General features: G+C 41.1%; 1 protein-coding gene across 4 annotated transcripts in view; it reads right to left on the bottom strand.

The window, feature by feature from the left end:
• Positions 1-1,228: 1,228 nt before the first annotated feature.
• The window catches only part of SEL1L2 (SEL1L2 adaptor subunit of ERAD E3 ligase), a 113,436-nt gene continuing 86,931 nt past the window's right edge, over positions 1,229-27,733 (bottom strand). For 3 of the 4 annotated variants that reach the window (XM_032351441.1, XM_032351438.1, XM_032351440.1), the window contains 10 exons: positions 25,488-25,556; positions 24,486-24,563; positions 20,086-20,148; positions 19,431-19,518; positions 16,720-16,868; positions 15,424-15,589; positions 15,241-15,315; positions 10,147-10,319; positions 1,559-1,687; positions 1,229-1,426 (listed from right to left, as the gene is read on the bottom strand). In XM_032351441.1, coding sequence (XP_032207332.1) covers positions 1,304-1,426; positions 1,559-1,687; positions 10,147-10,319; positions 15,241-15,315; positions 15,424-15,589; positions 16,720-16,868; positions 19,431-19,518; positions 20,086-20,148; positions 24,486-24,563; positions 25,488-25,556 — 1,113 coding nt within the window. In that variant the 3' untranslated portion in view covers positions 1,229-1,303. The remainder of the gene's footprint in view (positions 1,427-1,558; positions 1,688-10,146; positions 10,320-15,240; positions 15,316-15,423; positions 15,590-16,719; positions 16,869-19,430; positions 19,519-20,085; positions 20,149-24,485; positions 24,564-25,487; positions 25,557-27,733) is intronic. The other variant, XM_032351439.1, reaches the window with a different exon arrangement.

The following is a 27,733-nucleotide window of genomic DNA, read 5'->3' on the forward strand; positions in this document are numbered from 1 at the left end:
GCTGGACCTCAACTCCAAGCTGTTTTGTTCTAAATTCAGTGCTCTCTCACCATTTCATTCCACTTTCTGATTACAAGGAACATTACTAATTCACTCTTTTCCTGTCCCTGGGTTGGATTTTCAAGTAGGCAAGTATGATTTTTTCCTACCAAAACACCTGGGATTTTGGCTGGATAACCAACTGCAGGGCACTGAAGCCACACTGACTGTTATCAACTCGGCTACCCCCATATTCCATTCAATTTTCCATGAGCTTTTAAAGAGTATTAGATGTTACCATTTGAGGAGTTCATTCTAGAATACCAGACCTTGGGATAGTTCCTTTAGGTACATTATCCCATTAATCCTTGTACCAGCTTGCTGAGATCTTCCCATTGCAGATCAGGAGACTGAGTCTCAAAGATGTCAAATAGCTAAAGAGCTATGGAGCTGAGATTCAAGCTTGGCCCTTGACAGAAGTCCTCAGCCTCCTGCTCTCTCCTCAGCCACCCTACCCCAGCCCCAGGTCCTTGCTCTCCCTGCCACAGGAGTCAGGGAACCAGACTCTTCAGCTCTATCCTCTCACTCTATGGGAACTTCAGAGGGGATTCCCCAGGGAAAACAGGGTTCTAGTGAAGAATGGCAGAGAAGGGTACAATGCTGGACAGATCCAGGTGGCACTGTTCACTGCACAAGTGCTAAGGGCAGCTTTGATAGAGGTCCCCCCGTGATGATATACTCATCATCATAAGTGATGATGATGATACACATCATCATCATAAAGCAGCACAGCATGCCACAAGGAAATTTCGCTCATCAGAACTACAATGTGGTTCACAGGATCATTCTTGCATGATGAAGGGTCTATTTGTAAGTCTCTTTATCAGATTCCGAGGGAACTGTGTTCCTGCCCTCCCAAAACTCCCCGTCCTCCCTACTTCTGTATGTATGAAGGAGCCGAGAAGCCCAGTTGTCCTCTTAAGAGACGAAAGGCTGTTACCACAGCCTTTATCCTAACTAGGATGGCCTAGTTAAGGGGTGGCCTTTATCCTAGCTAGGGACTGGATCACCAAGACAACAAGTTTATAAGGAAACCTCTGGTGACCAGTCTCCAGCACCTCACTCCACCACAAGTGGTCACCCTACCTAAGTAGGAAGTCTGAAATGGTTTCTCAAGCCAGGTCCTAAGTTTTGTCCATTTTCCATCATAGGCTTGTGTGGAAATCTGCAGCAGACTCCTGAGTTTGAGGAGGAAATTCTTTATTTAGCGAGGATAACTTGAAGTAAACTGTTCCCGTGAGCAGGTTTTCCTATGGTCCAGATCCTACCCATAGCGATTTCTAAGCAAGAAGACCAGCACAGCAACAATTAGGCCAATGACAAATAAATCCCAGTATGGTCCAAGGGTGTTGTCCAATTTCATCCATTTCCATCTCATTGTAAACTGCTGGGAGAAACATCATGTCAAAAAAATCCAAGCCTCCTACTCGATCCAGAGCCATCATCTCCTCCCATCCCACCATCCAAAAGTTCCTTATTGTTGTTTTCAGAGATTTGAGACCTATTGATACAAACTTACATTAAAAAACAGGATATCTTGGAGAAAATGCATGGTTTCCAGTTTCATAAGAGCAAAGAAAACAGGTATGTGAGCATCCGGACTCGTTTGAGCAGCCATATCATATAATCTCCTGGCCAAGTGAATGTCCTAGAAATAGAAGAACAGCCCCTACTCATTAGGTACAGATTCTTCAGGGGTAATTCAATGAAAGTCACAGTTTGAAATATCACTATTTATCTTTGGTAGGCCCCTCCATCCCCACCAAGATATTCATGCCCTAACCCTTGGAACCTATGAATATGTTGTGTTACATGGCAAAGGGGACTTTGAAAATGTCATTAATGTTACAGACCTTAAGATAGAGAGATGATCCTGGATTACCTGCACAGACTCCATAGAATCTCATGAGCCCATAAACGTGGTTTTCTCATGGCTGAGCACAGAAGAAAAAGTCAGATATGGCAGAAGGCTTTGGAAGGGCACCACTCACCATGGCTGGAAGGGCCATGTGGGAAGAATGAGAAGGAATGTGGACAGCCAGCAAAGAAATGGGACCATCTGTCCCATCCAGGCACAGGAAACTAAATATGCCCAGCAACTCAGGGGAGCCTGGAAGTGATTCTTCCCCAAAGTTCCCAGGAAAGATCACAGATTGATTTTAGCCTGTGAGGCCCTACGCAGAGGACCGGTCAAGCTCACCCAGACTTTTGACCCACAGAAACTGCAAGATACTAAATGTAAGCTGTCTTAAGGCACTGCATTTGTGGTGATCTGTTACAATAGCCATAGGAAACTAACACAAAAAGCTTTCTTGGATACTGCTGGATCAGACCTTAGATATGATTCCTGTTAAAGAGGCAGAACCCTAGATGCCAACAGTACAGCTCCCCAAACAAATAACAATACAGATACTAACAAGCATATAACATTCCTAATTTTCTTCATAGTACTTATCAGACCTGAAGTTCCAGAATTTGTTTCTTCATTTGTCCTTGTCCTCAAGGACCTGGACAACCTGTTAGCCAATCAATTCCTTGTGCTTAGTAAAATGCCGAGTACATAGTTGGTCTCTGATAATACTTACAGAATGAATGCATAATCTATTTAGTTCTCAGGCTGGGATTTGATTCCTCAAATGACATACTATATTTCTGGGGACTTTTTTCTCTACTAAATTAAGCCATGGAAGATAAAAAAAATTGTTTTTCTTTGATTTTCACCTACTTACGACTTGTTTTTATTTCTTTGCTTTATATTTGCTTGTTCTCCCAAACAAAGTAATGAAAAGGCTAAATAGAGTTTCTTTTAAAGGTTGAAGGGCCTTGGGCCAATACCAGAATTGTACTTAGCTGGGTGCTTTCGGATTATTTTCCAATGGATTGGAAGATAGATTTTTCACAAACCGTGGTTATCCTGTATCTCTTTGTCTTTCTTCTCCATCTCACAAACTTCCATTACACGGAGTGCAATAGTTGCGAATCCCTGTGGCCCTGCTAAACCCACTTTTTCTGTGGTATTCTCTCTTAGTTGTGCTCTGCTTATCATTTTCTAAAATTTTTTCCAAAGCTTTGCGGTCTCATGAATTGATTTGTTGGAGAAAGAGGAATGTTCTTGCTTAAAAATTTAAAATGCGGGAGACTGTTCTGAACAAACCTTCCTGACAACAGAGAAGATGGATGCCATAAAATCTCTGATTTGTGTCTCTAATTCCAACAAATTCAGTGGGGGTTCATTTGAAAGCACCCTGCAAATTATAATGGCTATGTCACCCCCACACATGAAAGGCATATTGACTTTAATAGGGCATTCAGGGAAGAGCAGCCTTTGCCAATCTCTCAGGCATTCATTCTCATATGAAGCAGGCAATAGTTATTAATTTATTTCTTGAGGCACAAGCATCACAAATCAGTTGCTTAGTTTATAATAAAAACTAGCAAGAAGTATCATTAAAGAGGGATGAGCTCACTCCTTGCCCCAGGGGCCTCACAATTCTCAGTGGGGGTGGGGTCCAACAAGAAAGTTGTTCTTTAAAATTTCCAGAGAAATTCCTGAACCCACTGGCTAATTAGGGCAACCCATGTACAAGAAATTTTATTAGTAGGCTCTAGAAAAGACTCCTTGTTCTTTGATCCTTACTTAGGAAAAGAAATCCAAGTCTTTCAAACAAAAAATTTCCTTTCAGAAGTGTTTTGACGATGGCCAAGTTTCATTAAATAAATCAATTGCACACTCAATCCACTTATATTTAACCTTCCTGTGGTACATTTGAGCTTAGTTTGCTTTAAATTCACCGACTGAGGAGATGATGTAAAGTGATCTGCAGACTCTTCTTAAATAATGTGTTTCCAACTAAAATATCAGCTCTGCCAAAGTACTGCCCAATATTCACACGTTCAAAATAGCTTCTTATAATTCAAAAATACAGAATTCTCCAGAAAGTCTCTGGTTTATGAAAATTGTTTAATTACATGATGTGGGAGTTCTCCAGCCCTAAATCTTTGGGTGTCATCAAAAACTTTTTATATGGGGACAGAGGTCATTTTTAAAATAACTTAACCTTGTTTTCTTACTATAAATATACCATATTCTAATTGGAGAAAATTTTGAAAACATAGAGCTGAACAATTATTAAAAGCCCACCTACAATTTCACTCTACAGAGATAAGTACTGATCATATTTTATACACAACCTTCCAGCATTCCAGCGTTTTTATATATATTCATATACACATACTTTTAACTTAGGAATTTTTCACTTTGCCTAATATTTGCCTTTTGCTTTCTTAACAATGTATTTCAAACAACATACCATGTCCTCAGATATTCCTTCAGTCTATAATATTTTTATTTTTAATAGTTGCACAGTATTTCATAACAAAGGCTAATTCTTTTTTTAAAAAATATTTTTATTTATTTATTTGACAGATAGAGATCATAAGTAGGCAGAGAGGCAGGCAGAGAGAGAGAGAGAGAGGAGGAAACGGGCTCCCTGCTAAGCAGAGAGCCTGATGTGGGGCTCAATCCCAGGACCCTGGGATCATGATCTGAGCCAAAGGCAGAGGCTTTAACCTGCTTAGCCACCCAGGCACCCCACAAAGGCTAATTCTTATTAAATACTTGTACTCTGTGCCAGTCACCACTGTCATTTATTTTAAACCTCATGACAATTATATAGGACAGATGATACAGATATGATACCGTAAATATGAAGAAACTGAGGCACAGAGAGTTTAAGTCACTTACTTAAGTTCTTGCGACTTGTGAGTAGCAGAGCTGAGATTCAAATCCAATATTCTCCTTCTAGCCTGCTCACTTAACCATAGGGCCATAGAATACAGAATGCAATGGTATACTACCACATGATGACTTACAGAACATGCCTTCTATTTTGGAGCAGTTTGTTTATTTGTAGGGTTTTTCTTTTTTTAAGATTTTTAAAATTTATTTATTGGACAGAGAGAGATCACAAGTAGGCAGAGCAGCAGGCAGAGACAGCGGGGGAAGCAGGCTCCCTGCTGAGCAGAGAGCCCGATGCAGGGCTCGATTCCAGTACCTTGAGATCACGACCTCAGGCAGAGGATTAACCCACTGAGCCACCCAGACGCTCGTGCTTGCAGGGTTTTTGTCTGTAATAAATAAAGTTATCTACATAAAGTTTTTTTGTTTTGCACATTTCTAATTATTAGGTGATAAGGCATTTATTTCAAGAGAAGTCATGGCCATTTCTAAGTGATGTGTGTTCTGTTCTGTCGTATTTCTGAGAAGGCCATTTTAAATATCTAACTTGAACTTGTCCTTTCCAGAAAATAATTCTATTCTGGTGTTTAAAGCTTCAGCTCTAACACTCCTTAAGTGGTCAGACCAGACAAATGAGAAATTAAAATGCTTCATGCCATAATTACTTTTATTTGTGACAGGTCTATTTATAATTTATTCAATGAATGCGGTTTTGTTTTCCCTGTAGGATCCTGAAAACGTGTTATCTTGTAGGTCTAACTATACATGTTGGAAACTCATCTCCAGAGGCTATTCTTCCCCCCTTTTGTCTTACTTTATGAAAGATTTCTTAGTCTTTATCTTAAAATATACATGCTTTCTTCCATTAAAAAAACTGTCATGTGTTCTTTATACTTCATGGTATAAAATAATTTTAGAACAGACCGGGCAGCACTGATCTGTCCACCTGAATTCATTGTTCCCTCGTTCATATTTTCACAGCACTTTACTTGTGTGGGTATGCTCTAGTGCCATTTTAGGCTTTCACTATAGCTGCAGACTGTCTCTTCCATAGTAGACTACGAGCTCTTTGAAGATTGTCTTATTCTTGTATTCCTAGAACAAAGCACAGTGCTTTCTGGCACAAAACAAGCACTCAATAAATTTTTGAGTGAATAAAGAACAGCCAGGCAGAGTACCATGGCAGTTTAGAAGCAGATGCAGATATCTTTCATATCACTGGAGAGTTCATGGAGGAGATCATATGGGAACTATCTTTGAAAGACACAGAGAGGGGTCTTCAATGGCCAAAACTATAGGAGAAGATCATTCCAGAAAATGGGCTGATATGACTAAAGGTCAGGAGGGTTTAGTTCAAGGTCTCTGATTGGGGGTGGGCAAGGCAGGGAAGGAAAAGTAGTCTAGAATATAAGGAAGTAAGTAGGTTAGGTCAAGGAGGGTTTTGAATGCCAGAATAAGAAGTTCAGACTTCATTGGAGAGTACAAAGTCAATAAGATGCTTTTAGTTTTGTGTTTGCTTGCATTTTTTTGTGTAAATGCATAATTTTGGAAAGAGTGAGGGAGAGAAGTAACACTACCACATATGTATTTTATCAAAAATAAACTGATAGTGCTTTGTTAGATGGATTATGTATTAATTAAAGTAATGCTAACATCTATAACAAGTAAATCCCCAAATTTCAACATAGGTATTCCCTGTTGGAGATGAGTTTTCTTTACATGGTAACTGAGGGACCCAAGCTCCTTCCATCATTTGGTTCTGCCATCCCTTGAGCCTCTAAGTGTTCTGCATTCAAGAAGGGCAAAGAGAGAAAGGAGAAGCTTCTTAGCTGCCTTAGCCCAGAAATGACACCCTTCACTTTTACTTCTATTCCTTTGGTAAGAACTATTCATGTGGATGAAGGGGAGCTGGGAAATGTAGTCTCTCACTAAGAGACACATTTCTTAGGCCTCTCTGTGAACTGGGGATTAAAATCTTTGACAGACATGGCTTTCTCTGCTGCAGATTTAAAGGAAGAACACCAGAATGGGAAACCACTGAGAAGCCTTTACAATAAGCCTACATGAGTAGAAACTCTGGCCTGAGCCAGGAAACAGACAGAAGGAATGGGCGGGAGGGGGATGGGCAACATGTTTTGTTCATGGTTAAATTTCTGAAGTACTTCTGAATCAAGTGTAAATTGAGATAGAGTTTTGTAACAACTTGTGAGCTGAGTGCTTATATTTCTACATTAGTTCAGTTCCTCTCCCAGTTTTTCCTCAGGCATTATTTTGTATTCCCAAAACAATGATGCAGTCAGTCTTGGCTCACAGTTTAAGTCAAGAAGCTTATTGAGCTTAATTCAAAGTCGTAAATTGGGGAATGAGATGCTTCTCAGTGAAGCTATTAGGGTAAATCACCTACATCACCCTTGTCCCAATGTCCTTTCCTAAAGACAGATGAGGACAACGACGACCCACATTTTTATATTGATTTACCAATGGTTGATGTATACTTCACTTCCTTCTCCCAGAGGGCTTTATGTTTACAAAGCCTTTTTCGATATTCAGAGAAATCCTGCTAATGATATTATTATCTTTCCCACTGGTTTGCATGAGGATTAACTAATAAAGAGAATTGTGAAGTGCCTTGCCAAAGAAATGCTTAATTACTTGATGACTTAAATGCTGTGGAAGTCTGTTCTCCTAATTGCTTTGCTTTCATTAACCATCGCTGGAACAAGATTTCGGCTTTTAATTATCAGCATATTCATTTTAAAGATTAGAAAACATGGTATCTTCTTCTTAATTTGACTATGAGACAGAAAGATTAAGAAACCAGGCCCCTGGGTACTTGGTTATTATTTTTCTAATTGTGAAACTGAAGAAATTAATGAGGACAAAGAGCAATGACTCCTCATTAACTAAATCTAAAATTCTCACATCCAGGTATGAATACAGCCCTGTTTGTTTTTGTTTTTGCATGTAGAGACTTTTTAGAGGAAAAAATACACCCGTAATAACTGTGACACACTGATCAGTGGGACCTGGATGGGCAAGAACAGAAATGTGGCCAGAGAGAAATTTCTAAGTTTTTCCAAGTGTATGAAATGTATGTTTTGACAACTGCTATTTGACATTGTGAAGAAAGAGCCTGGGAGAGAGGTTAGCGGTGACTCCAAGGAGGAAAACCAGGCCCTCTGACACAGTGGGCCATCTGGGCTCCCATAGACAGTGTCCTCTCTTCACAGGTGGCCCTGTATCCTCCCTGCCCCAGAGTCTTAAGGCAAACTGGTCTCACTATGGTGAGGATAAGGCTGTCACAGGCACCTGCTCCTTGAATCACATAGGACAGGTAAGCTAATTTGAATTTAACCCATAGAGTGGGGTCACTTTATCCATGATACACACAGTGCTCTTGTCACCATTATTGTTACATTTTGCATGAGGAATTGTGAATAAAAGCTTTAATCTTACGGAAACTTTACTTAGCAGTCACTCAAATTCTCTTCTGATCTAAACACGAGTCATTCCACACAAGTACTACAGAGCTCCTTCACAAAGGCTTATTGTTTTATTTCTAAACCTGGGGAGGGGAGGTATCATTTTTCTGTTTTACAGCTGTGGAGGATCCTTGGAAGGGAGTGGGGTGTGGCTAAATGACATCCAAAGAAATCTTCTGATTTAGCTCTTTGATCCCATTTTATAAACACAGGAAGCCTGTACATGCTAAGAATGGGGAAAACAGACTAGATTTGGATTTGACAGTCTTTCCACAGCTTAGGGTGCTGGGGATGATGAAAAGTGATCAGCCAAAAGGCAGGCCACAGGAAGAGCTCAGAAAGGCAGGAATCTTAATTGTCAGTGCCTGAATATGAAGCCCTTGGTTGTTTCAGGGTCTGCCATTAGCAGTCAAATAAGAAATTCCCCATCAATAACACTCAACTACTAGTACAACTGGAAGAAAGAAGAAAGCACAGAAAAGCAGATAACCCCCTCATTATTTAGCTCTCAAAATGAAGTCAGAGGGTTGTGGGGGGATGGGAGGGGGAGGCGGGGGGGTGCAGGGAGAGGGTGGTTGGGTTATGGACATTGGGGAAGGTATGTGCTATGGTGAGTGCTGTGAAGTGTGTCAATCTGGCGATTCACAGACCTGCACCCCTGGGGCTAATAACACATTACATGTTAATAAAAAATAAAAAGTTTTTAAAAATGCAGTCAGGAGTATAAACATTAATATGAAATATATACTTGCGCACTAAGAAAGACTCGAGGCAGGGCTCACCGTTTACCCTAAAAAACATGGAGTCAGACAGGCCTGGGTTCAAATTCTGACTCCACCACCAGTGAGTTCTGCAAAGTTGGCCATGTGTGTTAACCTCTCTACACTCTTGGTTTCCTGATGCATATACTGAGGGCAATGATAGGGCTTATCTCATTGAGTGATTGTGTGATTTAAATAGCATAGTATAGGGGTGTTTGGGTGGCTCAGATGGTTGAGTGTTTGCCTTTGGCTTAGGTCACCATCTCCAGGTCCTGGGATCAAACCCCGTGTCGGGCTCCCAGCTCAGTGGGTAATCTGCTTCTTCATCTCTCTCTGCCTACCCCCCCACACCCCCCCTCCACTTATGCTCTTTCTGTCTCTCTCTCCCTCTCAAATGAATAAACAAAGTCTTTTAAAAATAAATAAATAAATGGCATAGTATATATAACACATCAAATACCTGGCTGTTACTATCATTATTGATATTTAATACACCTCTCTCACTGTACCAGAACCCAATGCCATCTTCGCCTTAATTACACTTACTAAGGGATTCTCCCAATATCTCCTTGTCGTGTTAGCTCTCTTTCTGAATAAATATATATGCCTTATCTTCTCAAGTAAAGTACAGTCTTTGAAGGATGGAGATCTATTTTCTTAGGATACTCTAGAGTGCTCAGCACGGTGTCAGCTACATAGTGGGTGATTTATAAGACATTTCTGGATTAATGTCCCCTTGTTATCCAGCTCTGACCTCATTCCCACTTTCTCCTTGTTTACTGAGAGCTTGAGTGTCAATGGAAATTTTAACAGAGAAAGGCCTGGAGGTGGAAGGGAGTGGGGGAGGGCCCACTACTATTGCTGGAAAAACTTGAAGTTATGAATCTAATTAGCCTAGACTAGATTTATCTCAACTCATTAGTTATGTCTTTGGGCATAAATGGAGAAAATAATTTCCTTCTCATAGGGTTCACGTTAGGGTAAGCATTATGTATTGGCACAGGGGGAGGGACTCAGCAAATGTCTTTTTCTTCCTTCTTCTACACTGAAGACGTCAATGAAATTAAAAACATTTACACTTTTTTTCCTTCCCACACAGCTGTCATTACTAGGTTTGGATTATTACCTTTGCGATACCTAAACCGTGTTCGTACATATAGGCCAGATTGAACATGGCTTGTGCGCTGTGGTACTTGTCCGCTGCAATGCTGTAATGTGTGGCTGCTGTCTGATAGTCTTTCTTAGTCCCGTAGCCATAGTAGTGGTAATCTCCGATTTTGACTCTAGCGAATGCATTGCCTGACAGAAATGTTAGAAAGAGAAGAAAAAGAACTCCAATGATTCATGTACAGTTCCTAGTAACTCACCCTAATGGTAATATACATTAAAAAAAAATCAAAACACTCGGGATCTTAGAATCAAGATTAGATATAACTTCTGGAATATAAAACACAACACTAATCTGTAGCAGTCTTTATTGCAGGACCACTCCCACGGTATAGCATGAATGTTCTCAAAGAAAAAAAAATTAGGAGTTCTATCTTTTAAATTCTTTTTTGAAGGTAGGTCAACTCTTGGGAAACTAGATCCCACCTCTCTCGTTCGCAAACTTCACCCCTGAAGGTCTACTCTCCTGCATCATCCACGTCTCCTTCTTTCCTAGACCAGCCTCATCTGTCATTTAAACACATTTTGGTATCTTCTGTCAACAAAAACACACCCTCTCTTTATCTCGTGGTGTGTCCTTCTAACTACTCCCCATTTCTCTGTTCTCTTCACACTCAGTCTTTTCCAAAGTGTGTTCTATATTGATTGTCTCCAAAGCTTCACTTCCCATGCACTCTTCAACCCTCTCCAATCTGGCTTCTGTTCCTCTCCATGAAACTGCTTCTTTCAGGGTGGTTGATAACCTCCATGCAGGTGAACCCACCAGTCACGTCTCTGTCCTCATCTTACTGGACCTCTAAGCAGCTCTGGAGTCATTGGACCTATCTGCCCATCCACTTTCCTCTCTTGACACTAGTGACCTTGCACCTTCTTGATTTCCCTCTGCCTAATAGACCTCTGCTTTCCAAACTCTTGCCTCAGTCCTCCTCTACCCAGCTTGTAAATGTTGGAACATCAAGTGTTTATTAGTTGACTCCTTTTTTCCTTTTCTCCTCTTCGTTTGTTTCTCTTCTCTCTCCTCTCTTCCCCTCCTCTCTCTACCGCTCTCCTCTATCTCTTTTTCTAGGTGATATAGATTAGTTCCATGCCAATCTTGATGTTCACTCTTCCTGAATTTTATCTACAGTCCTGTCTCTCCCTAAACCCCAACTCCTCTAATCATCTCTTTGACTTCTCTACTTGGATCTCAAAGCATGCAGTTCCTAACACCCTGCTACCTACCTCCCTCAAACCAAATCAAACCAAATCATCAGCTCCTTCCCGATCTCAGTACTAGCACCATTACTCAGGCTATAAATGTAAGTAAGATATTTCCTCCTCCTTTTTTTTTTTTTTTTAAGATTTTATTTATTTATTTAACAGAGAAAGATCACAAGTAGGGAGAGAGGCAGGCAGAAAGAGAGAATGGGAAGCTGGCTCCCCGCTGAGCAGAGAGCCTGATGCGGGGCTCAATCCAAGGACACTCAGATCATAACCTGAGCTGAAGGCAGAGGCTTAACCTACTGAGCCACCCAGGCGCCCCTCCCCCTCATTTCTTATTGAATGCTTCAGCAGGTCCTACCTCTAAAAGACACCGGTTTGTTGCTGTCTCCTTTACCACCTAGATCAAGCCTGGAGTACTATAATAGCCTCCAAACTGTCCTTTTATCTCCACTTTTCATTATATTCTCCATTTAACAGCCAGGATGATTGTCTTTTAAAGATTTATTTATTTTTTTGAGAAAGAGAGAGAGTACTTGCACACGTGCATGCACACACAACTAGAGGGGAGGCGCAGAGGGAGAAAGAGAATCTCCAGCAGACTCCCCACTGAGCGCAGAGCACCAAGCAGGTCTGAGATCACGACCTGAGTTGAAATCAAGAGTGGGTCGTGCAACTGACTGAGCTGCCCAGGAGCAACCCCAGGATGACTTAAAAAAAAAAATGTAGAGTCAAATCCTTTTATTTCCCTTTAGCCCTAAAGTGCTTCACTTTGCACTTGGAATAATATCCGGATTCCCGACCTGACCTCCCAGTCATGCTTCATCTGCCTTCTGGCTCCCTGACTAGCCGCATCACATGTCATTTTCTTTTTTCTTTCTTTCTTTCTTTTTTTTTTTTTTAAAGATTTTATTTATTTATTTGACAGAGAGAGATCACAAGCAGGCAGAAAGGCAGGCAGAGAGAGAGGAGGAAGCAGGCTCCTTGCCGAGCAGAGAGCCCGATGCGGGGCTCAATCCCAGGACTCTGAGATCATGACCTGAGCCGAAGGCAGCGGCTTAACCCACTGAGCCACCCAGACGCCCCCACATGTCATTTTCTTAATAGGCTCTCACTTTCTTAATAATCCGTAATACTCTTTCAACACACCAAGCTCATTCTTGCCTCAGGACCTCTGCGCTGAGATTCTTCATGTCCCTCTGCCTGTCATGTTTGGACTTCCTCTGACCCTTCATGTCGCTGATTTCTCATTATTGGGGTCTCACTGTAAATGTCACTTCTCTCCTACAGGCCTTGTCTGACTGCCTTGTCTAAAGTGTCCTCTCACCCCCCCACCCCCAGGAGTTACCTATCTCTCTCCGTGTTCTCTTTCCTTCACAGCACATATCACTGTTATCTTATTTGTTTATTGTCTCTGTCTCATGATTTTATTTTTCTCTGTCTTAGGAGGACAAAAACTTTGATGTTCTTGATCACTGATATCATCTAAAATGGTATTTATCATACTAAAATGGTACTTGACAAACACTTATGGAATGAATGGACAGACCTGGTAGAAAACTCTTCAGAAAATGCTTTTCCCAAACATTAAATAATTTAGGATCTTATTTTCCAACAAATTTGGATATATTCAGGAGTAGAAAAAAGTTCATTTGACTTTTTAAGACATGAGACTTCAATCTTTCAAAGGCCACTTAGGGTGGCTTTGGGGTCCATGTTTCCATTCATTGGGAAAATGTTAACTGAAAAGATGAGGAAGGTCTGGACCTCTAAATCTATCTAGGACATCTGTCTCAGGTGTGGCCAACCCCTCTAGCACAGTCTAGACTTACTCGGAAAAGGAGGAAAGTGCTCTGTGTACTATGGTCTGAGGTATATAATTGAGGGCTATAGGACTCCTTCCACCCAGAATTTTCCCCATATTTGGCTTACTGAAATGCCTAAAATCCTTTGGAATTGATTCCTTGGGGTACTGAAGTTATTTTAATCTTCCAGAATCCTCTATTAAAGTGTAATACCATGAGCCATTGTTAGCCTTCTTAAGTAAGGGTATCATCATAAAATTCGTAAGCTGCTGAAGACATTGGTTAGCAGGGTTACTTCCCAGAAGTAAAAAAAAAAAAAAAAAAATGTTCAGGTAGCTGGGGACAAGTCCTTATGGCATTGCTACCCAAGAGAGGGGCCTGGATAGACCTGGAGAGGCAAAAGAGCCTTAAAGCCTTAATGAGAAACCCACTCTATTTCTAATTTTGCCCAAAGGTGCCCTCCATTAACCCTAAGTTTCTTCCTGGGCCATAACCACAAAAGGACAGGCCTTCTGTGCATTTTCAAGTTTTATAAGCAGTAAGCAGGACCTCTGAAATCCCTGAGCAGGAAGGCAGTGAACAAGCAGGTTTTCCAGAGAAGTCAGCTCCACCATAATTAAGGGGCTGACTAGGGACATATGGTGACCATGGCAGGTTCTCAGGGGGTCCCTTGACAGTGGGAGGGATTCTCCCCTTGAATTTCACAGTCACAGCATGGGGACAGAGTCCTGACTGAGTCAGCACTCTCCTCACACACAGCCACTGCGGAAAGAAGCACCACCAGCGCGGAGTAGCTATGTTCATTATTATGTCTCCTAACCTCGAGTGAGGCACTCAGCAACCTCATCTCCAGGACACTCATGCCTGACCTCTCTTGTGACACGTAATTATTTTTAGCGGCCTGACTTTTTTTTTTTATATTGGTGAATTCTGTTTAATATTAATGTCCTCTTGCTTTCAATGCCTCCTTTCCTTGGTGCAATGTCCACACATTTCCTGGCTTGGAATAAGCCTGTATTTGTTGCAATTGAGCTGATTTGCCATAGTGGAGAGATTGGTATTGTTTTCCTATACCAAACAAGGTCTTTATTGCATTTTAGAAAACACATGCTTTTCTTCTTTCAGGAACTTCTTGCTAAAATTGCATGGCTGGCTTGCCGCTCTGTCCCTGGCTCAGTGGGATCTGCAAAGGCACCCCTATGACTTTCCCCCCTCGGCTTCATATAGTGTCAGTTGAGAATCATTTTTATCCCATTCACTTCTTATGGAAAAGAGACAATTCAACCTTACCATGGGACAATTTTAAGAAACTTAATCAGAAATAAAATTGCTCTTTTACTGCATGAGAGCTCCTCACATATCTAAATCCTGATCGTGAGAGCTTTGCAGCATCTGTTTGCTTTTACTAATGCCACCTGCCAATATTTTCACTCCAGTGTTACTGTATAGTCTTCATTGCTGTGAACCCTGCAAGCTGGGTACAGGAACCCCAGGAATAGGGAGAGGATCTTGATATTTGACTTTGGGTTTTGTTCTCTTTCGTTTTCTGATGCTAACCTGTTAATAGTTACAATAAAGATCTGAAGTTTGTAGTAATCATCCATGTGGTATTTTAAAAGAGCAATCAAATGAGTCTTAGATCCATAATCAATTTTGCCTATAAATTCATTAAGACATAGGTCACTTCTCTGATAAGTTCAGAAGCAAACAAACAAACAAACAAACACCCAAACTCAGCAAATGAGTGAACTCAAGTCAGAACAAGAAAACTGGTTTCCTGAGTCAAAACTGTCTTGTTTCAAACAACTACTCTGGTGCCTATGGTTTACCAAACCAAGGACCTCGAGCATAACAAAGAAACAAAGAAAAGAAATTCCTGGAAATGACCCCTCATCAAAGGCTGACCCTAAGATGGTACCGCAGGAAAGACCACCTGATTGATAGCCTGCAGCTTTCTGCTTAGACACCCGAGAGCTCAGCTGGAGCAAACTGATGACTGATAGTGGACAGGGACTAGGCGTGTGCTCATTTTTATCTAGGTTCTGTACCTTGAATGGCAGCTCGATTCCAAAGGAGAAGTGCCATTGGATACATCTTCTCTTTTTCAAGAATCTTAGCCTTTTCTAAAAAAAGAGAGACATTTCATTAGGAAGGCTTAAAATACCCGTGTAGTAAAGTCATTTATGCATATGTATGATTGGGGAATTGCAGAGAATTTTAACTTATCTTACTAGATTCCAAAATGAATGCTGAATTGCTTTGAGCTACTTCATACCCCATTTCTGCAAGTAGTGCATACTGAACAAGAGAAGAATCTATGTCACCATCCTTATAGGCAAAGTATGCTGTCAGGAATTTCTCAGCCCAGTGGCCTAGTTCGCAGACACCTTTATAAAGCTGTACGTGGAGAAAGAAATCAAGCACACAAGTTAGCCTATATGCTTCGTCCCAGGCAAACGATAAATGAAGTGAATCTTTGGCTTCTCCTGGCTGGTCAGGCAAGGATTTCGGGTCTAAAGTATGGCTTTTGAAAATTATTTAGGGCGAAGAGATAATACCTCTCATAGGCACAAAGATTATAAGTGTAAATTTTTTGGTCTTGAGCTGAAACTTCCTGAGGCTTATTTTAAATTTACGTAATAAACTCTCCTGACTTAGGCTATTTGGCAGGACAGAATGTTTTGACTTCTGTTTTTTAAAAAAGGACTGTTCTGGGTACTGCTGCTCTGCAAGGGTGAGTTATAAGGCCACAGCTGATGTGGAAAGGAGAGAATGAAGGGAAGACAGTGCCTAAGGGTGTAGGTGACATAACTGTGAGGGAGGTGTGCAGAGCTCTGTGGGGACAAGCGTCAACTTAGCTGAATAGCCCTTATGTAACCAAAAGAGGTTAGCCATACATAATTCATTAGGAAGTTGGCAAAGGAGCAAATCTAAAGATAGATTATTAGCTGGCAGCCTTTGAAATGAGTTTCAGAGGGGCCAGATTGCAACATGGAGGTATTTATTTTGGTTCAGCGGAAGTGTTTAATAAATCAATGAAGGGCATTAAGGTCCTAAAAGCTTACTTTTGAAAAGTACATCACTGGCTCAGGCTGAAAGGATTCACTTTTCCAGCTGTCATCCAAATCATCAAAAACTTAAGGACCTTGCTTTCTGGGAAGAAGTGGGCTACAGTTTCTAAGCTAAACAAAGCCTTTCATTTCCCAAGTCACAACTCCCAGTCCCACTTAGAAGGGCCAGATTGCCCTGGCCATTTGAATGAAGGCTGAGGCAGAGCTCCTTAACTGAATTCTGAGATGAGCTTTAAACCTGATGAAAAGCCAAAAGCAAGAGAGGAGGGATCATTTCTCCTCTTCCTGTCCCAGCCCGAGTTACATCACAGCTTTTCTGCCCGGCCAATACCCATGATCACACTCTCAACAGGAAGACATAGTATCTATAAAATCAAAGGCACCAACAACTGAAGGACAGTATCACCTCCTCTCTGTGATAAATGAAAAACGCTTTAAACATATGCCATTATTTACCTCCACAGCAGTTCTGCACGATCTTAACACTCCCGTTCCTGTCGCGTACATCTCGGCCAGGTAATAAATGGCAAGGGGCTGCCCACTCTGAGATGCCAAGTAAAAATATTTGAAGGCAAGTTTATAATCCTTCCATACTCCAGAGCCAGCTGAAAATTAAAATTGTTTTGAGCCACCCCTTGTTTGTTTTATTTATTATTATTATCTTTTTTTGTGTTATAATCTATGGGTATAATGGTCACGTGATGCCTATTATTTTAAATAGAATGAGAAAAGCCAACCAAAAGTCAAGCTGTTATGATGCACTATGTGGAGGGGAAAGAAGTTAAATTTGCTTATAAGTAAGAATGTGGAAATTTATGTTCTTGACCCATTCAGAGACCTGAAGAAGAAAGACTCTTAAGTCTCATGAGAATATCTCCTCAATTCGGCGTACCTAAAGTTAGTGAAAAGGAGACCAAGAGATGGTCTCTGAGGACCGAGGACATCAGGACGTGGCTCACCATTCTTGTCTTTCCACATCAGGAGACCAGTAGAGCTTCTCCCAGTCATAACTACAGAGTTTGAAGCAGGTGAATCCCAGTTCCAGGAGGCCCTGCTCAGACTGAACTCATACTTGGAGCAAGGAGAAGCATTTAGGGCGAGGGTGGAAAATCAGCATGCTCTTAGCAGCTTGTCCTGGCTCTCTCGTTACCCTTTGTGAGTTGGGCACCCTCTAGGAACTTCATTTGTAAAAGGAGAGGCTTTCACTAGACGGTCCTTAACTTGTCTTCCAGCTCTCAACATTCCATAACCTTTAGAAGCAGTGCCACTAAGAGCAAAGACTCTGGAGGCAAATCACTTGCGTTTGAATGCCAGCTCCACTAACCATGTGATCTTGGGCAAGCTGTTGGACCTGTGATGTGCCTCAGTTTGCTCATCTATAAACTGTAGGATACCCCCTAGACATGTTGAGAGGACCAAATGAGTAGACACACATAAAGACTTAATAAATATTAGCCATTGCTATTACTCTTATTCTAGAAGGTGGAGGAATCTGAGAGATCCTCGGCCTGGGACCTGTAATGAACTAGAAGAACAAGGCCATTTTGGCAACCACCCAAAATAATATAAAACAGGCCATCATCCTGGGCTACTGTGGAAAATGCCTGCTGATGATGCAAACTCCTGCTGCCCTAGCCCTGCCTCTGAAATGAAGGACTTAGTGGAGATACTCGGGTATGTTCAGGATCTCTTGGTACTCATTTTGGGCACTCCCTCTCTCAATCCCCACAGAGTATAACAAACTTTCATGGCTTTCTGAGACCTCCTACCCCAATCACTTTACCTTTGTTCTCAGAAGAGAACTTGGTGGTGCCTAGTTCATTGAGGAAATTCTCTTTTTAAAAAAATATTTTATTTATTTATTTGTGTGTGAGAGAGAAGGAGAGTGAGCATGAGCAGGGAGGCGGGGCAGAGGGAGAGGGAGGGGAAGAAGCAGACTCCTGGCTGAGCAGGGAGCCCCACGTGGGCCTTGATCCCAGGACTCTGGGATCATGACCTAAGCCAAAGTCAAACAGATTGAGTCACCCAGGCACCCAAGGAAATTCTTACATTGTCTTTTCTCACTTGCCTCTCTCTCCCTCCCTCCAGATTTATATCTGCACCATCCTTTCCTCCAACTCTCCAATCTTTGAGGGTGAGAAATCCCTCCTCTTTATTGAAACTAAGGAGGCCTCTACTTACCTGGGTGCATTCAGATCCTAATACCACTCAACTTTTTCTAGAATCTCTTCATCAATTATCACATCACTCCCAAGATACATTAACCATCTCCATTGGCTGGCTCTTTTTCGCCAAAAATTATACCCAGGTCTCTCATCACCTTAAAAAGAACTCCCTCCTGGTTCTTGATCCCCTTCATGCCACTGTTCCATTTCTTTTCTTCCATTTAAAGGCACACAAGTTCCAAGAATATTTTTATCCAACTACTTTCTCACCTTCCATTCATATCTCATTCCATCATATCTGGCTTCTCCCCCAACCAGTCCAATGACCACACAAATATTCTCTATATTGAAAAGTCCCATTGATTCTTAGCCTTTTCTTTTCTTTTCTCTTTTTTTTCTTTTCATTTTGTTTTTGTTTTGAAGAAGCAGGCTTCTCATTGCATTTCACAGGGAGGCCCATTCATTTATTCTTTCTTGAAAGTACCATGCTATGGCTTCCTTAAGATCACTTTTCCTTTCTATTCCTCTGACCATGTCTTTTCAGTCTTTTCATGACTACTCTTTCTCTGCCTATCTTTTCAATACAGTACTGAGGACCACCAGATTTCTGACCATGGCTCACTGTTCTTCTCATGCTCTTTCTTTTCTTTTTGCACTCTCAGCTACTTTTAACTAACTCCTCTATGTTGATGCCTCCCAAATCCTCTCTCCAACTCTGACCCTTCTGGTGAGTTGCATACTTGCTTTTGAGTATGCACATTTGCTATCACAAGGCACCTCAAACTCAACCTTTCCAAAAGTGAGTTTCCTCATTATACCTCCTTGCCTCCTCTCTCAATGGGTGTCCTTTCTTTAAGTCTTCAAATGCATCCTCATAATGCTGCCTCAGTATTCTATCTAAATCAATCACTCCAACAATTTTATCTTTGTAAAAAAAAAATGGAGTAGAAATAATAATGCATTTGTCATTCTTGGTACAGCAGCCATATTTGTAGCACTTACAGTAGTACATGAAGCCTAATTGAAACTGTGCATTGGGCCATCCTTTCTCTGCAGCTTTCTGAAAGTATTTAAGTGCTTCAGCATAATTCTGCAAGATAATTACATTCTATTACTCAAAGGTGTATGTATAACTCCATGGTAACAATTGCCTTCCACTTAAAAAAAAAAAAAAAGGATAGGTAGAGCTTTATGTGATTTAGGCTAATTAAAATAGTATCAGAAGTTTTATGCATTTTATTTCATTATTATGTTAGATTCTATTAGGAAATAATTATCTCATTTTCACTGTAAATTATGCCTTTTCCTACCCTGGCAATAGGTTTTGTTAGATATTGGGGGAGGGTCACTCAAAAGACAGAGGTTACACTAAGAAACTAAAGTTCTCTATCAGAAAAAATCCTCAGGCGTTGTTTGATTTCTAAGGTTACTTAGAATCTATAATTCTAAGATATAATTAGGGTTGCTATTCTTGTCACAAATTTGTTTTATGTCTCTTTTGGCAAATATTCCACTGAATTATTTTCTAATGTCAAATATGATAGTTTGGCAAACAAGGTATTAGAGACTAATTCCTTTAAGTTAGTCAACAATTATGAATTTTACCTTATAAATTGCTAGAAATACATTGAAAAGAGAGAGAAATTATTTAACTTACCACAGGAACTCCTTTCCCATAAAAGTAAAGAAGACCGAGCCCATGAAGACCAATTGCATTACCCTGGAACAGTTTTAAAAATCCAAGTAAAGTCCCAGAACAATTCATGATAAGAAAAATTATGAAAAAAGTCACTTCAAATATTTAAAATGTACCCAATAAGGGATTAAATCAAGGCAAGTTAATCAGGCAGTTTGTAATTTATTCTGTCTCTCTCTAGTTTCTCCTTTCAAACCTTCATAACCCCGTTTGACTAGAAAAGAGGGAAACAAAAGCCAACTCTTTTTTCCATTCTTTCATCCTTCATTTATTTTGTGCTCGCTTTGTGTGTGACTCTGTAATAGGTGTTGGACTGGGGTAGGAGGTGACAGTTGAAAGATGAGCAATGATCCCTGCCTCAGAGAGTTCACAGGCTTGTGGGCTCCAATCAACTATAGTGCCTCCTAAATAGCCATGTCAAATGTGGTAAGTCCCATAGTAGAATCAGATTCAGAAATGCTGTGGACACCTAGAAGAGGGATACTCAACTGCCTAGATGAGGCTAGGGACTGAGAGGATTGAGTTGTTAAAGGTGGTTGACATTTGAACTTGGCTTTGAAGGATGTGTAGGAGCTTTTCCAGAAGGGAAAAGTCTATCCAGACACTTGTTACCTGCTTTGGTCAAAGGAGGTTGATATAAATGGCCAAATAACATTTTAGAGAGTCTGTGAATTTCAATCATTGGTATATGCTTCTTTATTCAAATTTGTCTGCTTATAACATCATCAATATCTTCTTTTCCACTTGATGCTAAATTAATTACCTTTTTTTTTCCTAATTAGTATTCTAAAGAGTCTACGGAAGGGCGTTTTAGCATGTTTTAGCATTTAACACATGTTTAAAAATATTGGTATTTAGCATATCAATCCAGGATAAAGAGTGAACCTTAAAAGTGACTTTCCTAACCAGGAAACTCACTTTTCTTTTTGTCTCCCATCATGCACTTCACCCTTTTGTGACTGAATGAGGAGGCACATTTGGCCACTTGGCTGTCATTCAGCAGATTTGTAGGTTTGCTTTACAGACTTACAGCATTTCCTCAGGAACTCAAATTTTGGTTAAAGTTTCTCCAGATTTCTTCTTACCTCCTAAATGGAGTTATTATGGATGCAACCAGAGTACCTCTCAGTGACACAAGAATAGCACATCACTAGAAAAGGCATAGTTGAAAAATAATTTCAAAACTCCAAAGTTTGAGCTTCTGCATATCAAAGGGCAAGCTATTGTAAGAATTCTTAAGGATGGTCCAGCTGTATTTAAAAGAGATGTAACACAACTGCTCTCTTCTTCCCTCTTGTCCCCTGCCTACATCTACCTGTGGTCCTAGGGTGCTTGGGATAGTCTGGTCTAGAGATAGTAAGGCCTGCTGTGATGGTTGTGGTTAAGTCTAGTGAGTCTGTCTTCCAACTATCCTCATTTTAGGTGTTGAGAAAAATGGAAGGGAAGGGAAATGAGAAGAGGGGAGGAGGAAGGGAGGAAATAGGAGATGGGTTCTGACTTTTGACTCACCGACTGTTTAAGGACCCAGAGGGCTTATTTGTAACTTTCAGGTCAGGAGTAGCCAACTCAGATATACCTCCAGGAACCATTAAGGTAATGTAAGAAGTACAATGAAGTACACTGATGGGTGACAGAGTGACAGGGACTGAGGAAAAGGAGAGAGTTCCTGCCCTGTCTAAAGGCAGTGGCAGCCCCTCTGCTTTCTGCTCCAGCCCACCGGCGTGACATGGAACAGCAGCCTCATACGGTCAGCTCTTTCCATTTTCCAAAGAAAGCTGGATGTCCAGACTTTTATATGAGATTTCCTAATCTTTGTTACTTCAGTATAGTTGACACATGGTGTTCCATTAGTTTTAGGTGTATAGGATAGTGATTTGACAACTCTGTATGCATTATGCTGTGCTCACCACAAGTGTAGCTACCATCTGTCACCATGTGAGATTGCCTGATTTCTGAAACACCTTCTGGGCCAAACGAAGCATATGTATAGGCAATCCCCCCATATATAATTTCCACTTTAGGGCTCAGTGCTCTTGCTTAGGTTAATGGACATGAACTGAGAGAGCAGATGGTCACTTATTTGTCAAGTATTTGATGAACCTCTACTATGTACTAAGACTACTATCCTCCTAGTTGAGGAGACATGGTCTCCAGACACTAGGAGAGAAGGCACAAGGTGGAAGCATTGAAGTTCCAGCAGTACAGAGATTGAATGTGGGGCAAGTGCAGAAAAGGGAAAATTATATGAACCAAGGTGGGTAGAGGTGGGTTTGCAGAAGGAGAGACGATTGAGCTCTCTTCTGGAGGATGGGTGGGATTCAGAATGGGAAGTTTGGGGAAGGAAGGAAGATGACAAAAGTGTGGAGACAAGGATGGGCCTGATGTGTTCAGAGGTGTGAAAGAGAAAAGCAGAAGGCAACGCCTGGGTGGCTCAGTCCATTAGGTGTCTGCCTTCAGCTCAGGTCATGATCCCAGGGTCCTGGATGGACCCTCATGAGGCTTGGGGCCTGCCTCTCCCTTTGGCTGCCACTCCCCTTGCTTGTACTCTCTCTATCTGACAAATAAATAAATAAAATCTTTTTCTTTTTTAAAGAGAAAAGTAGAAGCATATGGTCCAATATGGACCTGACAGGATAACTGCTCATGTTTCTGAGTAAACATAAAGACTGTAGTTTTGCATCCTGGTACTGATATGCCTTAAAAACAAATTTTAAAAGATGCATTTATGTGTGTATTTGTACGGATATGCAGAGTGGAAGACGGAAACCCTTTACTTTGGTAGTGACCCCAAGTGAGAAATCTAATAAACCATCCAGGTGATGATAAAGGAATATATGGTCATGTCCCCCTGATGCCATTCAGAATAATTACCATAAAGATAATTTCAGATTTTCTCTGTAAAGAAAGGTAGCTCAGGTTTAGAACACAAGTAGCTCAGATTCCTGCTGGTTACACAGCCCTGAATAGTCTGGGAGCTGGGTTAATTTACACACCCAGCTTCCTGGCATTATTCCTTTGGGCTGACAAATTCAGCATTATTTGCCAGATTACAAGAGACCTTCCTGTTACATTAGCCCACCTCTTTTTCAGTCTGCTTTCCCTTGTCATCCTAATCTAATGGTACTCCAGATAACTAGCCTGCTGAGCAAAAATTTCATACAAATTACAAGGGAGAGGAGCCGAGTACCAGCCTTCTCAGTAATTTACACCACAATAGCAGCAGCTCCGAGGTGCTAGTCATTTATAAATAGGCTCCTAAAGCAGCGTGTGGGCTTTTAAACGCTGAGAGCAGTTGAAAATATTCCCCGATTTGAGCACATCTTTACTCCCAGTGTTGCAGTATGGGGTTGTAAGACTGCACGGTGCTTCCTACTGTGCAGGGTTAGGAAGTTTATCAGGGCCATTCCCCAGCATTAGGCTGATGGGTGTTGCAATGAGGATGTTCTTAATGCACTGAAGGCATTCAGAGTAGTCTGCTAAGTTTTATCAGACGGATGCCAGGCTCACTGAGCCCAGGAATCAAGACAAAAATTTTCATGGCAGGAGCCATGTTATTCCATTTTTTATATTCCCTCAAGGTCCAATCAGTTCTGCCTTGGATATGCTTTGAAGTTCACGCCACCTCACTGGCCCCAAACTGCAAAAGATAATAGCTGACACACCGTGTCTACTGTAAGCTAGGCACTGCTTTCAGGACTTTGCAAGATGAGGCCCATAAATTTTAACCCATTAAATCCTGGCAACAACGATATGAGGCAAACTTATATGCCCATTTTACAGATGGGGAAATCGAGGCACAGAGAGGTTAAGTAACTTGCCCATGGTCACACAGGCAGTATGCTGCAGGGCTGGCATTTAAACCATGGATTCAGCCCCCAGAGCCATGCTCTCAACCATCTTGTCCTGGCCCCTGTCTGATTTCCTCTTGGGCCAGGGGAGATACTGGCCTCTGGCAGAGATCGAACTGGAAAAAACTGGGCCTTTCTTATTTGTTTTTGTCCTGAACTTACTGCAGACATTCTCTGAGTTTTCCCTTCCTCTGTCCTTGTCCTTTTTATTTCCCATTTCCTGGGCTAGATGGCCTCACCTGCTGCACAGGGGAGGGAAAACTGAGATTTGTCTGGCCTCCTGCTAGAACAGCATATGTCACTGCCATTCTTTATTTACCAAGAAGACAAGCGACTTCTCCCCCTATCCCAATGCCATATTTTATTGTCAATGATATTCTTCTTCTCCAGGACACAAAACTCCCAGGCTCATTAGCTGAACATGAAGCTTTGGAATCAACTCTTCGACATCAAACTGCATGTAACAAAAGCCAAATGTTTTTCTGTACTTACAAAAATGGGCTGAAGACATACCTTACTGGCTGCCATGGAAAAGTATTTGAAGGCAGTAGCATTATTTTGTGGTGCTGCAGCATTCCCTTCTAAATACATCTAAAAAAACAAAACAAAACAAAACAAACCAACCAAACAAAAAGAGCATGTAATAAACTATGGAATCTGCGGGTGATTAAAAAATGTTTTGGAGCTATATAGATGTGATGGCTGCACAACATTGTGAATGCAGTAAATGCCACTGAATGATAGACTATGGTGAATTTTATGTTATTTGAATTTCACCTCAATTTTAAGAAAGGAAAAAACTCAAGAAATAATCTCTTACATACATTCTGGAGTGACCTTGCTGGAGGGCAAAGAAATGGACCCTGTTGGTGTTTTCTCACATTTCCTTTCATCTCAAGTTGTTTGTAGTGCTTTGGAAAGTGGCGCATTTGTCCCCATGGTTACTAATGCAAATTGGCCGCAGGGAGCCAAGGGCAGCACTTGGGGGAGTCAGTGGTCTTTGAAGGAGAGGGAAAAAAAAAACTGTGCCTCTTTAGAGGAATTGTCCACAAAACTTGCTCAGCATATGAGGAGGAGCCTCCCTTGATAGGGGCCCAAGGATGGATTTTGGTCAGCCTAGAGCTGGTTCTCATTCCCACGGTGTAGGAAGGAGGCACCTCATTGGGTGGAAGCCTATACTAGTTAGATGTTCAACGGACCCAGATGTCTTGTTACAAGGCAGAGCAGAGGGTCATGGGGGTGGTAGGGGTCTCTGAACTACACTCAGCCCAGGAGCCTGGGCCAGGTCAATTTCAAGGCTACCTTTGGTGCCCCAGATAGAGGCTGCTGTTGTATGGGGCTTTTTCTCCAGTGGTCATCTCAAGTATACTATGCTCAATCTGGAATGGAATGCCTTGGTCAGCTGCTTCCCATGAAAGACATCTGTCGTGCTATACTGGGTTCAGTTCACTGGTACCATTAGTTTCTTAAGACTTTTAAGAAATGAAAAAATACCAATCAAGATGAAGCATGTACCTTTCCTATAAATGCCATGGCATTTGCACTCCCAGCCTTTGCTGCCTTTAAGAAGTAGTATAACGCTTTCTGGAGAGAAAAGGAACAGTATTATTGATAGTCACATACATACTCTATGAAATGTCTTTTCAAACCAAACTTTATTTCATTTAACATGCATTTTTTTAAAAAGTCTATGAAATGCCTACACTTTTTAAGGCACTATTTCAAATGCTATTTCAAACCAAACCTGAAGAGTTTATTTTAAAAATAATTTTAGGGACGCCTGGGTGGCTCAGTTGGTTGGACGACTGCCTTCGGCTCAGGTCATGATCCCGGAGTCCGGGGATCGAGTCCCACATCGGGCTCCCAGCTCCATGGGGAGTCTGCTTCTCCCTCTGACCTTCTCCTTGCTCATGCTCTCTCTCACTGTCTCTCTCTCAAATAAATAAATAAATAAAATCTTTAAAAAAAAAAAAATAATTTTAAAATGTGAAGGCTTGTTTCTTGCATGTGGAAAGGCATGATGGGCATGTGACTTTGTGGAGGACAGATGGATCCCAGCTCTACAACCATATAGTCTATTATTTTGAAAAAGTATGCCTTGATGTTGATACTATGTACTTATTTTATAAGACAGTTTGTATAATTTGGTAGAATTTGATATGTAGCTTCCTAATGTTTCTAAGGCAGAGTGAGTGAAACAAGGCACACCTGGCCGCCTGCTGAGACCAGGTCTTTTTACAGAGGTAAACTTCAGCCTGATTCTGTCTAAATCAAAAACAAAGGACACCAGCCAGCCTCTGCTTCTCTTTAGGTTAGCACATTAAATGAAATGCTCAGTTTAGCACATATAAGGGCCGACCTGACCCTTGTTACCCTATTCCCTAGGCCTCATTGTGACCCTTCAGAAATTCTCCTCAGAAACCACGTGAAGCATTAACAGAAATCCGCTGCAGGAATAAGAAATGAAGACACTCTCTGAAGTGTCTTTTTAGGACAAAACTCTTCTGCTCTTTAAAAAGCTTTGACTAGGTTGACGGGCACGGATCTGCTCCTTCTCAAAGAGAAGAGGAGGTTTAAGGAAGAAACATGAGTAGTCCTTTTATATGTAAATTTACTCCAGAAATATTGCCAATTTATTTGGGAGCCACACCCTTGTTATTAAAGTCAGTCTGCTTTGTGGACCCAACTAAATATAAATGCCACCAGTGCTGCATCTCACTACACCATACACCCATGCATCCATCCATCTCTCCTAGTCTTCATTTATTTTTTCAGAAACTTGATTGAAAGTGCTATGTATATGGCATGTATATGGTTTATGGTCTATGGTAGCTTGTTATTATAGGTGAGTCACAGAGGAATAAAAAAAAACCATTCCTATATTTTTTCCCTACCAATACTGCCGAGAAGAAAGGTATATATGCAAGTAGCAATGACAGTAAGTGATAGTTGGAATAAAAGGAACCCCAAAAAGAATGAAAGAGGTATGGAATAACAGAATTATGCATATGTGTTTTACAAGCTTTGTCTTACCTAATGTTCATAACATCACTAGAAGGAAGGTACTATTAATATTTGAGCCAATTTTGTGACACTCAAAGTCAAGCAGCGGGTACCAGAGTCACATTAGTAGCATGATTTCAATTTCCATGCACTTAGTACTCTGCCTTCACATTGTCAAGAAAGAGGACTCAAATGGCAAAGGTCTTATAAAAGATGGACAGGATTCACCAGTGCAGAGGGCATCATAGGCTGGAGGAATAATATGAACAAAGAATAGAGATAGAAATGTCCAACATATGTCTAGGAAATAGTAATTACTTCAGTATGGTTGAAGCAGAATATCTACAAGTTACGACTTGCAAGAATATGATGGGGCCTTATTATAACAATTCTGAATACTAGGCCAAGACTTCTCTTTTATATGCTAGAAAAAGGAAGCCATTGGAAATTTATGAGCATAAGGGAATCTTGAAACCACAAATACTGTCCAAAATGTCTGGGAATAACCTAAGCGTCAGTTGGATAGGGGGAAATTGTAGCAATGTATGATTTATCAATCACCTACCAGTAAACAAATCAAATGCATGATTTACTAATCACATTTGTCAGACCCCATTAACACAGAAAATAAAGGTATTTCTTATGAATGCCTCCACTGAGCCAAGACACAAATACACATGTAGGTGACTATCATGGCATGGACCCATAGATTTAACTGTCTGAACTTAGCACAGAGTCTACTGTATATGAGGCACTTG

This window comes from Mustela erminea, chromosome 7 (genome assembly GCF_009829155.1).
Source record: "Mustela erminea isolate mMusErm1 chromosome 7, mMusErm1.Pri, whole genome shotgun sequence".
In the NCBI taxonomy this organism is placed as follows: domain Eukaryota; kingdom Metazoa; phylum Chordata; class Mammalia; order Carnivora; family Mustelidae; genus Mustela; species Mustela erminea.